Raw genomic sequence first — 13,948 nt, 5'->3', positions numbered from 1 at the left:
TAAAATCTAAATGATTTTCTTGTTTACACAGTCACGGCTGAACCATCTGATGCAGTGAGTGAGGGAGACACCGTTACCCTGACCTGCTCTGTCTCTGATGTCACTGAATCAATGAGACTTGTTTGGATCAGCAGTGATGGGAAAACTGTTCTCGAGAAGACATTGAATGGACGGAATGGGGAAGAGAAATCATTGAGACTGATCATTCAGAAAGCTGAGAGAGGCAGCAGGAAATGGGCATGTGTTTTGTTTCATCAACGCACCCCCAAGATTTTCATTCCACATTATCTGAAGGGGAATGGTAAGTGTTTCAGATTATAATCTTTGTAATAAAAGCAAAATACCGCAGATGCTGGAAATCTGAAATAAAAGCAGGAAATGCTGAATAAACACAGCAGGTCTTGCAGCATCTGTGGAAAGAGAAACAGAGTTAACGTTTCGAATCTGTGATCCTTCTACAAAACTGTCAGTCAGAACCTTCCAATTTAGCTATCTCCTGGCTCTTCTACAGGAGTGGGTGCAGTCTCAGCTGGAGTCATGTTTCCCAGTGGTGCTGCTGGAATCAAAGATCTGCCGACCCTTCAGACTGGCCGGCAACATTCAGAGCCGGGATGCCCTCTCCAGATGGGGGTGAATGTTTTGCCATTGGCTGATTTAAGGCTTGGCGACTGGGTAGGAAAACCCATCATACAAAATCCTGTCCCAACGTTCCAGATATATGCAATGTCAATTCAGGAAGGGAGCAGAAATAACTTGTGTTCAATTTACAAATTGCTCTTTTTACAGGTTACTTTTAAGGAGTGGCTTTGTGGTATTGTCACGAGACTAGTAATCCAGAAACACAGGGTAATACTCTGGGGTCCTGGGTTCGAATCCAGATGAATTCAATAACAATCTGGTAATGATGACCATGAAACCATTACGGATTGTCGCAAAAACCCATCTGGATCACGAATGTCCTTCAGGGAAGGAGATCTCCCATCCTTACCCAATCTGGCTGACATGTGAGTCCAGACCCACACAGCGATGTGGGTGACTCTTAACTGCCCCCCTCTGAAATGGCTTAGCGAGCCACTCAGTTCAAGGGCAGTTAGGGATGGGCAACAAATGCTGGCCCAGCCAGCGATGCCCACATCCCAAGAATGAATCAACAAAGCAAACTCCTGGAAGCTTTGGTTTTAGGTTTCCTGTTTTGAAATAAGTTTGCCTCTGAATTGTAGGCAGTAATAGAGTTGGGAGTCTGAGGGTACAGGACTACAACATTCAGTCACACATCATTAATCCTGGTTAACTAACATCAGGGCCAACTATTTGAAAATCATGTAGGAAATACAGATTCCAGTCAAAACAGGGGCACAGAACTTGCGTCCAATGTTTCTGTATTAAGTTTCCATTATTCAGATACTGTTCTGATTTAAGACTGGAAAAATTAACTGAAGTGACCCAAAGGAGTGATGTGTGCTGTGGATAACGTGGAACCTGTAGATATACTATACTTAGATTTCCAGAAGGCATTTGATAAGATGCCACATCAAAGGTTATTGTAGAAGATAAAAGCTCATTGTTTGGGGAATAACATATGAGCTGAGACAGAAGATTGGCTGGCTGGCAGAGAACAGAATATGCATAAATGGGTATTTTCGAATTGGCAGGGACCGTGCTGAGGCCTCAACATTTTACAATTGATATCAAGGACTCGATATCAAGTCCGGCGTTAATGCTTCCGTTATGCAAGGCATTGGTCAGACCACGGGTTGAATTCTCCTTCCTGGGACACCCAAGGTGCATTTCCCGATGGGATGGAGAATCGGGTGTCCGGAGAATCGGAACCCCCCTGCTGGTGGCGGGATTGGGGTTTGTACCTGCATGGCGATGGAGGGATTTAAATTAATCTTATTTGCATCCACTTAGCAGGCCCAGCACCCTATTCTTCAGCCCTCTGTGATTCTCTGGTCCTCTGGGCTGGGAATCACATGGGCGGGGATTACTACAGGTATCACCAAATGTGAACCCGATATGGTGAACCTCACGGTGGGCCAATGGGGTAATTCATTAAGGAAGTTGCCTCAAAATCCACTCGAGGGTGACCGCCCTCCCCCTCCCAGGGACCCCCTAAATAAAGGAACACCCCCACCCTCCCCCATAAAGATACCAGCTAGACAGGTCCCCAAAGGGACTCCCTAATTACAGGAACTCACCCACCAAGACCCCCTAACTATTGGATCCCCTGGCCCATTTACCTCACAGAAAAGAAACCCTTGTCTGCAAGCTAGAGAGAAGTCCAGACAAGGGCAGTGACAGAAATTATAGTTGCAACACTTACCTAGAAGCACCAATTGTCCATTCCTGGAAAAGGAACAGCTGTAACCTATGTTTAAACCCCTCAGATCCGGTAGCTGCAAGCCATTCATTCATTTCTAGTAGTAGGCTGTGATTTACGGCTTCCACAAAAAACTGCAGCCTTAATTTGTTCATCTCTTTCATGGATGAGTGACTCCAGTGCTGAAACCCCAATGTTTACAACCATTAACCACATCAAAGAGAGGTAAGTGTATTCTAAATACTAAGTACATTTCAATCACTCAAGCGAGTCATGGAGGACTGCAGAATAGAGTGCCAGACCCGCTAAATGTATGCAAATGGGTTATTAAAATTAACCACCACATTGGGGACCTTGGTACTGATGGTGGATGGTGCAGAGTCCAGCCACTGTGTGCAGTTTTGGTCTCCTTATTTAAGGAAGGTTGTAAATACGTTTAAGGCATTTCAGAGGAGGTCATTAGCTTGATACCTGGAATAAGGGGGTTGTCTAATGAGGAAAGGTGCTAGGCTTGTTTCCACTGGAGTTCAGAAATGCGTGAGATGACTTGATTGAAGTATATAAACATAGAAACATATAAAATAGAAGCAGGAGGAGGTCATTCGACCCTTCGAGTCTGCTCGGCCATTCATTATGACCATGGCTGATCATCAAGTTCTATATCCTGATCCCGCGATCCCCTCAAAACCCTTGATCCCTTTAGCCCCAAGAGCTATATCTATTTCTTTCTTGAAATTGCACAATGTTTTGGCCTCAACTACTTTCTGTGGTAGCGAATTCCACAGATTCACCACTCTCCTCACCTCAGTCCCAAAATGTTTAGCCTTGATACTCAAACTATGATTCCTAGTTCTGGACTTCCCCACCATTGGGAACATTCTTTCTGAATCTACATTGTTTAATCCTGTTAGAATTTTGTAAGTTTCTAGGAGATTCCCTCTCATTCTTCTAAACTCCAATGATTATAATCTTAACCAATTTAGTCTCTCCTCATATGATAGTCCCATTATTCCAGGAATCAGCCTGGTAAATCTTTGCTGCACTCCCTCCAGAGCAAGAACGTCCTTCCTCAGATAAGGACAGCAAAACTGCAGACAATATTCCAGGTGTGGCCTCACCAATGCCATATACATTTGCAGTAAAACATCTCTATTCCTGTACTCAAATCCTCTCGCTATGAAGGCCTACATAGCATTTGTCTTCTTTCCTGCCTACTGTAGGTACGGGCTTACTTTCAGCGACTGGTGCATGAGGACACCAAGGTATCACTGAGTATCCACCTCTCTCAATTTACACCCACACAAATAAAAATGGCCTTCCTATTTTTGTTACCAAAGCGGATAACCTCACATTTATCCACATTATATTACATCTGCCATGCATGTGCCCACTCACTCAGCCTGTCAAAATCCTGCTCCAGCATCTCTCCTCACAGCTCACCTTCCCACCCAACTTTGTGTAATCTGCAAAATTGGAGATGATACATTTAGTTCCCTCATCAAAACCTGTACTACAGGTACGGGGGTAGATTCCTGCCTGCTGGCTCCGCCCAGTAGGCAGGGTATAAATGTGTGTGCTTACCGAGCTGCAGCCATTTCGGCAGCAGCTGTAGGAGGCAACAGATCTCTGTGTAATAAAGCCTCGATTACTCTCTGCTTTCGTCTCGTCGTTATTGATAGTGCATCAATTTATTAAGCAGAGATTTTACAGCGATGGACCTACGCATCAAGCCAGATCTCCTGCAGGTCCACCCTCAAGCAGACAACGCCACGTCGGCCTTCGCCCACTGGCTAGCTTGCTTTGAAGCCTACATCGGATCAGCGACAGAACAACGCTCAGAAACACAGAAATTCCAGATCCTGTGCACACGGTTGAGCTCCGATATGTTTCCCCTTATCCGGGACGCGCCCAACTACACTGAGGCCATGGCGCTTCTGAAAGAGAACTACACCTGGTCGATCAACAAACTCTACGCCAGGCACCTCCTGTCCTCGCGGCAACAACTCCCTGGTGAGTCACTGGAAGATTTCTGGCGTCCCCTGCACGCCCTGGCGAGGAACTGCGATTGCCAGGCATTTTGGCCATTGAACATTCCGAACTCCTAATCAGGGACTCTTTCCTTACGGGCATAGGGTCGGCGTACATCCGCCAGCGCCTCTAAGAAGGGGGTACACGCGACCTCGCGGCGATCAAGAAACACACGACCTCACTAACAGTAGCCTCCCGTAATGTACAAGTTTATGCCCCCGACCGCACGGCGCTCCCCTCCTGGACATCATGGACCCCCACCAACGACCGCCCCCAGCCAACTCCAAGCCTGTGCCGCTCAGCAGCCAACCAACCCCGGAGGGCCCAAGTGCTATTTCTGCGCGCAGACAAAGCATCCCCGGCAGCGCTGCCCGGCACGGAGCGCAATCTGCAAGGCCTGCGGGAAGAAAGGACATTTCGCTGCGGTGTGCCAGACCCGGTCGATCGCCGCTGTAACCAGCCCCATTGTTCCTGCACCCTCCCACTTGTGACCCGTGAGCGCCGCCATTTTCATCCCCACAACCCACGTGCGGCCCGTGGGCGCCACCATCTTCCTCGTATCAGAACACGTGCAGCCCGTGGGCACCGCCATCTTCTCTCCATCAGACCTCGTGCAGCCCGTGGGCACCGCCATCTTTAACGCTGCCCGCCACGTGCGCCATTTTGGCCGGCGCCTCAGGACCCCTGCTCGTCGGGCCGCTCATCGCTCGCAACCGCCACCGAACAGCCCGGGGCCCACCAACACCAGCCGCTGCTCGCCTCCATCACGCTCGACCAGTCACGGCCACACAACCTCGTAACCGCGACAATGACGGTGAAGGTCGATGGCCAAAAGACACCTTGCCTTCTCGACTCCGGGAGCATGGAGAGCTTCATCCACCTCGATACGGTAAGGCGCTACTCCCTCGCTGTTCAGCTCATTACCCAACAAATCTCCCTGGCCTCAGAATCCCACTCCGTGGAGATCCGGAGGTACTGCACCACCACCCACACCGTCCAGGGCGTAGAGTTCAGCAACTTCCGGCTCTACGTCCTCCCCAATCTCTGTGCTGCCTGCTACTCCGCCGGACTTCCAGTGCAACCTCCAAAGTCTAACTCTGAAATTCAGCGGGCCCCTACCACCCCTTACTGTATGCGGCCTCACGACCCTTAAGGTCGACCCACCTACCCTGTTTGCAAACCTCATCCAGATTGCAAACCCGTCGCCACCAGGAGCAGACGGTACAGTGCCCAGGACAGGACCTTCATCAGGTCGGAGGTCCAGCGGCTCCTGCGGGAAGGCATCATTGAGGCCAGCAACAGCCACTGGAGAGCTCAAGTGGTCGTTGTCAAAACTGGGGAAAAACACAGTCAGACCATCAATTGGTTCACGCAGCTCGACACGAACTCCCTCCCACGCATATCTGATATGGTCAATCAGATTGCACAGTACCGGGTCTTCTCGACAGTGGACCTGAAATCTTCCTACCATCAGCTCCCCATCCGCAAGGCAGACCGTCAATACACTGCTTTCGAAGCAGACAGCCGCCTTTACCACTTTCTTAAGGTTTCCTTCGGCAGCACTAATGGGTTCTCGGTCTTCCAACGGGAGATGGACTGAATGGTTGACTGGTATGGACTGCGGGCCACCTTTTCGTACCTCGATAACGTCACCAGCTGCGGCCACGACCAGCAGCACCACGACGCTAACCTTTTCAAATTTCTCCACACCGTCAAACTCCTGAACCTAACGTATAGCAAGGAGAAGTGCGTGTTCAGCACCAACCGCTTAGCCACCTTTGGCTATGTTGTGCAAAATGGAGTTCTGCGGCCCGACCCCGACCGCATGCGCCTCCTCATGGAGCTCCCCCTCCCCCACTGCCCCAAGGCCCTCAAACGATGCCTGGGGTTCTTCTCATACTATGCCCAGTGGGTCCCGAACTATGAAGACAAGGCCCGCCCACTCATTCACTCCACAGTTTTCCCCGTGACGGCCGAGGCTCACCAGGCCTTCAACCGTATCAAGGCCGACATCGCCAAGGCCGCAACGAGATCCTCCCCTTTCAAGTCGAGAGCGATGCATCAGACGTCGCTCTGGCCGCCACCCTCAACCAGGCAGGCAGACCCGTGGCATTCTTTTTCCGCACCCTCCATGCCTCCGAAATTCAGCACTCCTCCATTGAAAAGGAGACCCAAGCCATCGTTAAAGCTGTGCGGCATTGGAGGCATTATCTGGCCGGCAGGAGATTCACTCTCCTCACTGACCAACGGTCGATTGCCTTCATGTTCAATAACACAAAAATGATAAAATCTTGAGGTGGAGGACCGAGCTCTCCACCTACAATTACGAGATTTTGTATCGCCCCGGTAAGCTTAACCAGACCCCTGATTCCCTATCCCGAGGTACATGTGCCAGCGCACAAGTGGATCGACTCCGGGCCCTACACGATGGTCTCTGTCACCCAGGGGCCACCCGGTTCTTAAACTTCATAAAGGCCCGCAACCTACCCTACTACATTGCGGAAGTCAGGGCGGTCACCAAAGACTGCCGGGTCAGCGCAGAGTGCAAACCGCGCTTCTACCGGCCAGACCGAGCGCACCTGGTGAAGGCCTCCCGTCCCTTTGCCGCCTCAGCATGGATTTCAAAGGGCCCCCCCCCTCCTCCGACCGAAACACGTACTTCCTTAACGTGGTCGACGAATACTCCAGATTCCCCTTTGCCATTCCATGCCCCGATATGACATCTGCCACAGTCATCAAAGCCCTCAATAGCATCTTCACTCTGTTCGGTTTCCCCGCTTACGTCCACAGCGACCGGGGATCCTCCTTTATGAGTGATGAGCTGCATCAATTCCTGCTCAGCAAGGGCATTGCCTCGAGCAGGACGACCAGCTACAACCCCCAGGGAAACGGGCAGGTGTAGAGGGAGAACAGGACGGTCTGGAAGGCCGTCCTGCTGGCCCTATGGTCTAAAACTCTCCTGGTCTCCCGCTGGCAGGAGGTCCTCCCCGACGCCCTCCACTCCATCCGATCGCTACTTTGCACTGCGACCAATGCAACCCCCCATGAACACCTCCTTGCCTTCCCCAGGAAGTCCACCTCCGGGTATCGCTCCCAACGTGGCTGGCAGCTCCAGGACCCGTTCTCCTCCGCAAGCATGTGCGGCTCCACAAGGCAGACCCATTGGTCGAGAAGGTACAGCTACTCCATGCAAACCCGCAGTACGCCTACGTGGCGTTCCCCGACGGCCGTCAAGACACATCTCCCTCAGGGACCTGGCACCAGCTGGTTTCCCCCCCCCACTCCCAATTGCCCCAGCGCCACCCATCCACCCCCCAGCGCACCTCACCACAGCCCCTGCTCCAGGACGATCCATCCTCCAATTGGTTCCACACAGGGATGAAGATGAGGACTACACGCTCCCGGAGTCACCGGCGACCAAGTCGACGCCTGCAGCGCCACTGGGACTTGAGCAACACTTCAGCGTCAAAGTGAATGAGAGCTTCGAGAGGTACCTCTTCCTGCAGCGCCTGCAGGTTACAGATGAGGCTTTTAAATTTTTTTGGACACACCTCCGTATCCTCGCGCAGTCCTGCGGCTATGAGGCCACCTCTGATTCCATGATTTGGGACCAGATAGTTTTTAGCGTCACCTCGGACACCCTATGCCAGCAGCTCCTCAAAATAAAGAGCCTCACCCTAGCCACTGCCATCGAAACCTGCGTCCTCCACGAAAACACGACCAGCCGGTACTCCCAATTCCAGGCGGCCGAATCGGCACGGCAGGGGTCCTACGAGGCCGAGCGGGTCCAGTCGATTGAGTTCCTCCCGGCCCGCGGCCCGGACGAGGGTGGCCATTTTGCACGCTTTCCAAGGCCTCCCGTGCTTGTACGCGGCAAAAGAGGGGACGTCGACGCAGAGGGACGTGACGCGCAGGCGCGCTCTATGCAGGACCGAACTGCGCATGCGCGCGGCAGCAGCCTTCAAACACTGGCAGACTTGCTTCGAGGCCTACCTCAGACCGACCACCGGCCGGGTCTCAGACGAACAAAAACTGCAGGTCCTGCACTCGAGGGTGAGCACGGAGATTTTCACCCTCATTGAAGACACCGACGATTTCCAGACGGCGTTCGCAGCACTGAAAAGTCTCTATGTCCGCCCAGTTAACTAAATCTACGCTCGCTACCAGCTCGCGACGAGACGGCAAGCTCCCGAAGAATCGATGGACGAGTTCTACGCCGCGCCTACGGCCCCGACCGCGCGGCAGGCCATTGGGCCCCGTACGTACCCGTCGCGGCAAACCCCCCCCCCCGGACACCCCACAGGCTTGCGCGGCCCAAACGCCGAGTCGCACCGGGGGCGCCCGCTGTTATTTCTGCGGCCAGGCGAAGTACCCCCGACAACGCTGTCCGGCCCGCGCAGCTATCTGCAAAAGCTGCGGGAAAAAGGGTCATTATGCGGTTGTGTGCCAATCCCGCGTGGTCGCCGCCGTCCCGGGGCCACAGGGAGCCCTACAGGCAGTCTATGCCTCCCAACCCCCCCAGCACGCCATGTGCGACCCGCAGGCGCAGCCGCTCTGGGTCCCGACCACCGCGGCCCCGGGAGAACTGGGAGCCCTGCACGCCGCCTACGCTCCCCAATCCCCCTCCCCGCAGTCCATGTACGACCCGTCGCCGGCGCTCCCGATTTGGGTGCCGGCCAACACTCTCCATGGAGAGGAATGGGTCTTTCGCGTCCCGAACGCCATCCTCACCCCCCTCCCGCGCCCCAGGCCTGACCCGCCGGCGCCGCCGACCTGGGCCCTCACCCCGCGCCCCACGCCTGTCCCGCCGGCGCCGCCGACCTGGGCCCTCACCCCACGCCCCACGCCTGTCCCGCCGGCGCCGCCGACCTGGGCCCTCACCGCACGCCCCACGCCTGACCCGCCGGCGCCGCCGACCTGGGCCCTCACCCCGCGCCCCACGCCTGTCCCGCCGGCGCCGCCGACCTGGGCCCTCATCCCGCGCCCCATGCCTGTCCCGCCGGCGCCGCCGACCTGGGCCCTCACCCCCGTCCCGCGCCCCACGCTTGACCCGCCGGCGCAACTTACCTGGGCCCCGACCGCCGCTGTCCCCGGTGAGGGAGCTCCTCGCGCTCGCGGCCCCACGACTGACCCGCCTGCGCCGCCGGCTTGGGCCCTGACCACCGCTGTCCCCGGCGAGGGAGCTCCGCGCAGTCCTAGCGCCCGCGGCTCTGGCGCTCGCAGAGAGGGAGCTCCGCGCGGTCCTAGCGCCCGCGGCCCTGAAACTCGCAGAGAGGGAGCTCCGCGCGGTCCTAGCGCCCGCGGCCCTGGCGCTCGCAGTGAGCGAGCTCCGCGCGGTCCTAGCGCCCGTGGCACTGGCGCTCGCAGTGAAGGAACTCTGCGCGGTCCTAGCGCTCCCCAGACCCCCCAGCACACCATGTGCGACCCGCAGACGCCGCCATTTTGGGTCCCGACCACCACGAGGGGAGGAGGGGCGCCGCCATCTTGGACCGCCCCCGACCTGTACGACGCATGGGGGCGGCCATTTTGTCCACCCCCGACGCCACCTTGTGACCCCTCAGCCACGTACGATGTATGGGGGCAGCCATTTTGTCCATCCCCGACGCCATCTTGGACGGCAACAACGGACCACACCCCACTACTACAACCACGGCTCGCTTCGGTTACGCTCGATCAGGCTCGGCCCCGGACTCTCCAGACGACGACGACAACGGTCCTAATTAACGGCCACGAGACGCCATGCCTAGTCGACTCCGGGAGCACGGAAAGTTTTATACACCCCGACACGGTAAGACGCTGTTCCTTAACTACCTACCCCAGCGCACAAAAGATTTGCCTAGCTGCAGGATCCCACTCCGTACAGATCCAGGGATTCTGCATAGTTACCCTAACGGTACAGGGGAGGGAATTCAAAAACTACAAACTTAACGTCCTTCCCCAACTCTGTGCCCCCACCTTGCTGGGCTTAGACTTCCAATGTAACCTACAGAGCCTTACGTTTAAATTCGGCGGCCCCATTCCCCCACTCACTATCTGCGGCCTCGCTACCCTCAAGGTGCAACCCCCGTCCTTGTTTGCGAACCTCACCCTGGATTGCAAACCCGTCGCCACTAGGAGCAGACGGTACAGCGCCCACGACCGGACCTCCATTCGGTCCGAAGTCCAGCGGCTACTAAAGGAGGGCATAATCCAGGCCAGCAATAGTCCCTGGAGAGCGCAGGTGGTAGTAGTGAAGACAGGGGAGAAACAAAGGATGGTCATTGACTATAGCCAGACTATCAACAGGTACACACAACTAGACGCGTACCCTCTCCCCCGCATATCCGACATGGTCAATCGGATTGCCCAGTATAAAGTCTTCTCCACCGTGGACCTCAAGTCCGCCTACCATCAGCTCCCCATCCGCCCAAGTGACCGCAAGTACACAGCCTTCGAGGCAGACGGGCGATTATACCATTTCCTACGGGTCCCTTTTGGCGTCACAAACGGGGTCTCGGTCTTCCAACGGGAGATGGACCGAATGGTTGATCAACATGGGTTACGGGCCACGTTCCCGTACCTCGACAATGTAACCATCGGCGGCCACAATCAGCAGGACCACGATGCCAACCTCCAAAAATTCCTCCAGACCGCCAAAGCCTTGAACCTCACGTACAACGAGGACAAGTGCGTTTTTAGCACCGATCGGCTAGCCATTCTGGGCTACATAGTGCGCAATGGGATAATAGGCCCCGACCCCGAACGTATGCGCGCACTCATGGAATTTCCCCTCCCGCACTGCCCAAAAGCCCTGAAACGCTGCCTGGGGTTCTTTTCGTACTACGCCCAGTGGGTCCCCCAGTACGCAGACAAGGCCCGCCCCCTAATACAGACCACGACCTTCCCTCTGTCGACAGAGGCTTGCCAGGCCTTCAGCCGCATCAAAGCGGACATCGCAAAGGCCACGATGCGCGCCATCGACGAGTCCCTCCCCTTCCAGGTCGAGAGCGACGCCTCCGACGTAGCTCTCGCGGCTACCCTTAACCAAACGGGCAGACCCGTGGCCTTTTTCTCCCGAACCCTCCACGCCTCAGAAATCCGCCACTCCTCAGTGGAAAAGGTAGCCCAAGCCATAGTGGAAGCTGTGCGACATTGGAGGCATTACCTGGCCGGCAGGAGATTCACTCTCCTCACTGACCAACGGTCGGTAGCCTTCATGTTTGATAATGCACAGCGGGGCAAGATTAAAAATGACAAGATCTTAAGGTGGAGGATCGAGCTCTCCACCTTTAACTATGAGATCTTGTACCGGCCCGGAAAGCTGAACGAGCCGTCCGATGCCCTATCCCGCGGCACATGTGCCAACGCACAAATTAACCGCCTCCAAACCCTCCACGAGGACCTCTGCCACCCGGGGGTCACTCGGTTTTACCACTTCATCAAGTCCCGCAATCTCCCATACTCTTTAGAAGAGGTCCGTACAGTGACAAGGGACTGCCACATCTGCGCGGAATGCAAGCCGCATTTTTTCAGGCCAGATGGAGCGCACCTGATTAAGGCTTCCCGCCCCTTTGAACGCCTCAGTCTCGATTTCAAAGGGCCCCTCCCCTCCACCGACCGCAACGCATATTTCCTTAATGTAGTGGACGAATACTCCCGCTTCCCTTTTGCCATTCCCTGCTCCGACATGACCGCGGCCACAGTCATTAAAGCCCTGAACAGCATCTTCACGCTGTTCGGTTACCCCGCATACGTCCACAGCGACAGGGGGTCCTCTTTCATGAGTGACGAGCTGCGCCAGTTCCTGCTCAGCAAGGGCATAGCCTCAAGCAGGACGACCAGCTACAACCCCCGGGGGAACGGGCAAGTAGAAAGGGAGAACGGCACGGTCTGGAAGGCCGTCCTACTGGCCCTACGGTCCAGGGATCTCCCAGTTTCACGGTGGCAGGAGGTCCTCCCGGACGCTCTCCATTCCATCCGGTCGTTATTATGTACAAGCACTAATCAAACGCCGCACGAGCGTCTCCTTGTCTTCCCTAGGAGGTCCTCCTCTGGAACATCGCTGCCGACCTGGCTGGCGGCCCCAGGACCCATCCTGCTCCGAAAGCATGTGCGGGCACATAAGGCGGACCCGTTGGTCGAAAGGGTTCACCTCCTCCATGCAAACCCCCAGTATGCCTACGTGGAGTACCCCGACGGCCGACAGGACACGGTCTCCCTGCGGGATCTAGCGCCCGCCGGCACCACGCACACCCCCCCGACACCATCAACCCAACCGCCCCCCTTCCTGCCACCGCCGCACCCCGCGACCGCCCCCTTCCCAGGAGGATCAGTCCCCCTCCCCTTTGCACCGACAGCTGAAACCGTGCGGCTCCCGGAGGCGACAACGCTGGTACAAGCACCACCACCACCGCCGGGGCCGAGGCGATCGACACGGACGACCAGACTGCCCGACCGACTTGTGGCGTCGATGTAAAACAAAGATGGACTGTCCAATGAACATTTTGTTTTTCCTATACCCTCTGTAAATAGTTGTAACAGGACGATACTGTCCAATACTGTACTACCATGTAACTGTTCTATCCTCCCAGGACCAGCCCTGTAAACCCTTACCACCATACGAAGCATCACCCCGCCAGGTTCATTTTTGACAAGGGGTGAATGTGGTAGTATGTATTGGGGGTCATGTGGGACTGGAAGCCCTAATGTCATTGGCTGACAGATCCCGGGTCCTGGTTGGCCGTTGACCTCATACTCCGCCCTGAAGGCAAAGTATAAGAAGCCGGTGCCTTCCCCCGCAGGCCAGTTTACTATCGGGCTGCTGGGGAACAGACACGCTTAATAAAGCCTCATCGACTTCACTCTATTCGTCTCATGGAGGGGCTGATCCTCAGGCATTCTGGAATGATCCTGAGCTCCATAGTCCTTTTTAGGCACGCTTAATAAATTGTAGCGCACAAAGACTCCATGAGACGAATAGAGTGAAGTCGATGAGGCTTTATTAAGCGTGTCTGTTCCCCAGCAGCCCGATAGTAAACTGGCCTGCGGGGGAAGGCACCGGCTTCTTATACTTCGCCTTCAGGGCGGAGTATGAGGTCAACGGCCAACCAGGACCCGGGATCTGTCAGCCAATGACATTAGGGCTTCCAGTCCCACATGACCCCCAATACAGACTACCACAGTATCATCGGCAAACTAAGCCAGAATGCCCCCAGTCCCGTCATCTAGATCGTTAATATATAAAGAGAACAGCTGTGGCCCCAACACTGAACCCTGCGGGACACCACTCGTCACCAGTTGCCATTCCAAAAAAGTACCTTTTATCCCAATTCTCTGCCTTCTGCCTGACAGCCGATCATCAATCCATGTTAGTACCTTGCCTCGAATACCATGGGCCCTTATTTTACTCAGCAGTCCCCCGTGAGGCACCTTATCAAAGGCCTTTTGGAAGTCAAGATAGATAACATCCATTGGCTCTCCTCGGTCTAACCTATTTGTTATCTCTTCAAAGAACTCTAACAGGTTTGTCAGGCACAACCTCCCCTTACTAAATCCATGCTGACTTGTCCTAATCCGACCCTGCACTTCCAAGAATTTAGAAATCTCATCCTTAACAATGGA

General features: G+C 55.2%; 1 protein-coding gene across 1 annotated transcript in view; it reads left to right on the top strand.

Moving 5' to 3' along the window:
* LOC140427114 (uncharacterized) overlaps positions 1–13,948 on the top strand; it is a 687,008-nt gene that overhangs the window by 378,474 nt on the left and 294,586 nt on the right. The window contains exon 14 of the mRNA XM_072512644.1: positions 32–301. Within this exon, the coding sequence (XP_072368745.1) occupies positions 32–301 (270 nt within the window). The remainder of the gene's footprint in view (positions 1–31; positions 302–13,948) is intronic.

The sequence above is a fragment of the Scyliorhinus torazame genome, chromosome 7 (assembly GCF_047496885.1).
Source record: "Scyliorhinus torazame isolate Kashiwa2021f chromosome 7, sScyTor2.1, whole genome shotgun sequence".
Classification (NCBI taxonomy): Eukaryota; Metazoa; Chordata; class Chondrichthyes; order Carcharhiniformes; family Scyliorhinidae; genus Scyliorhinus; species Scyliorhinus torazame.
Note: the sequence above shows the minus strand (reverse complement) of the source record. Positions and strands in the feature narration are given on the sequence as shown.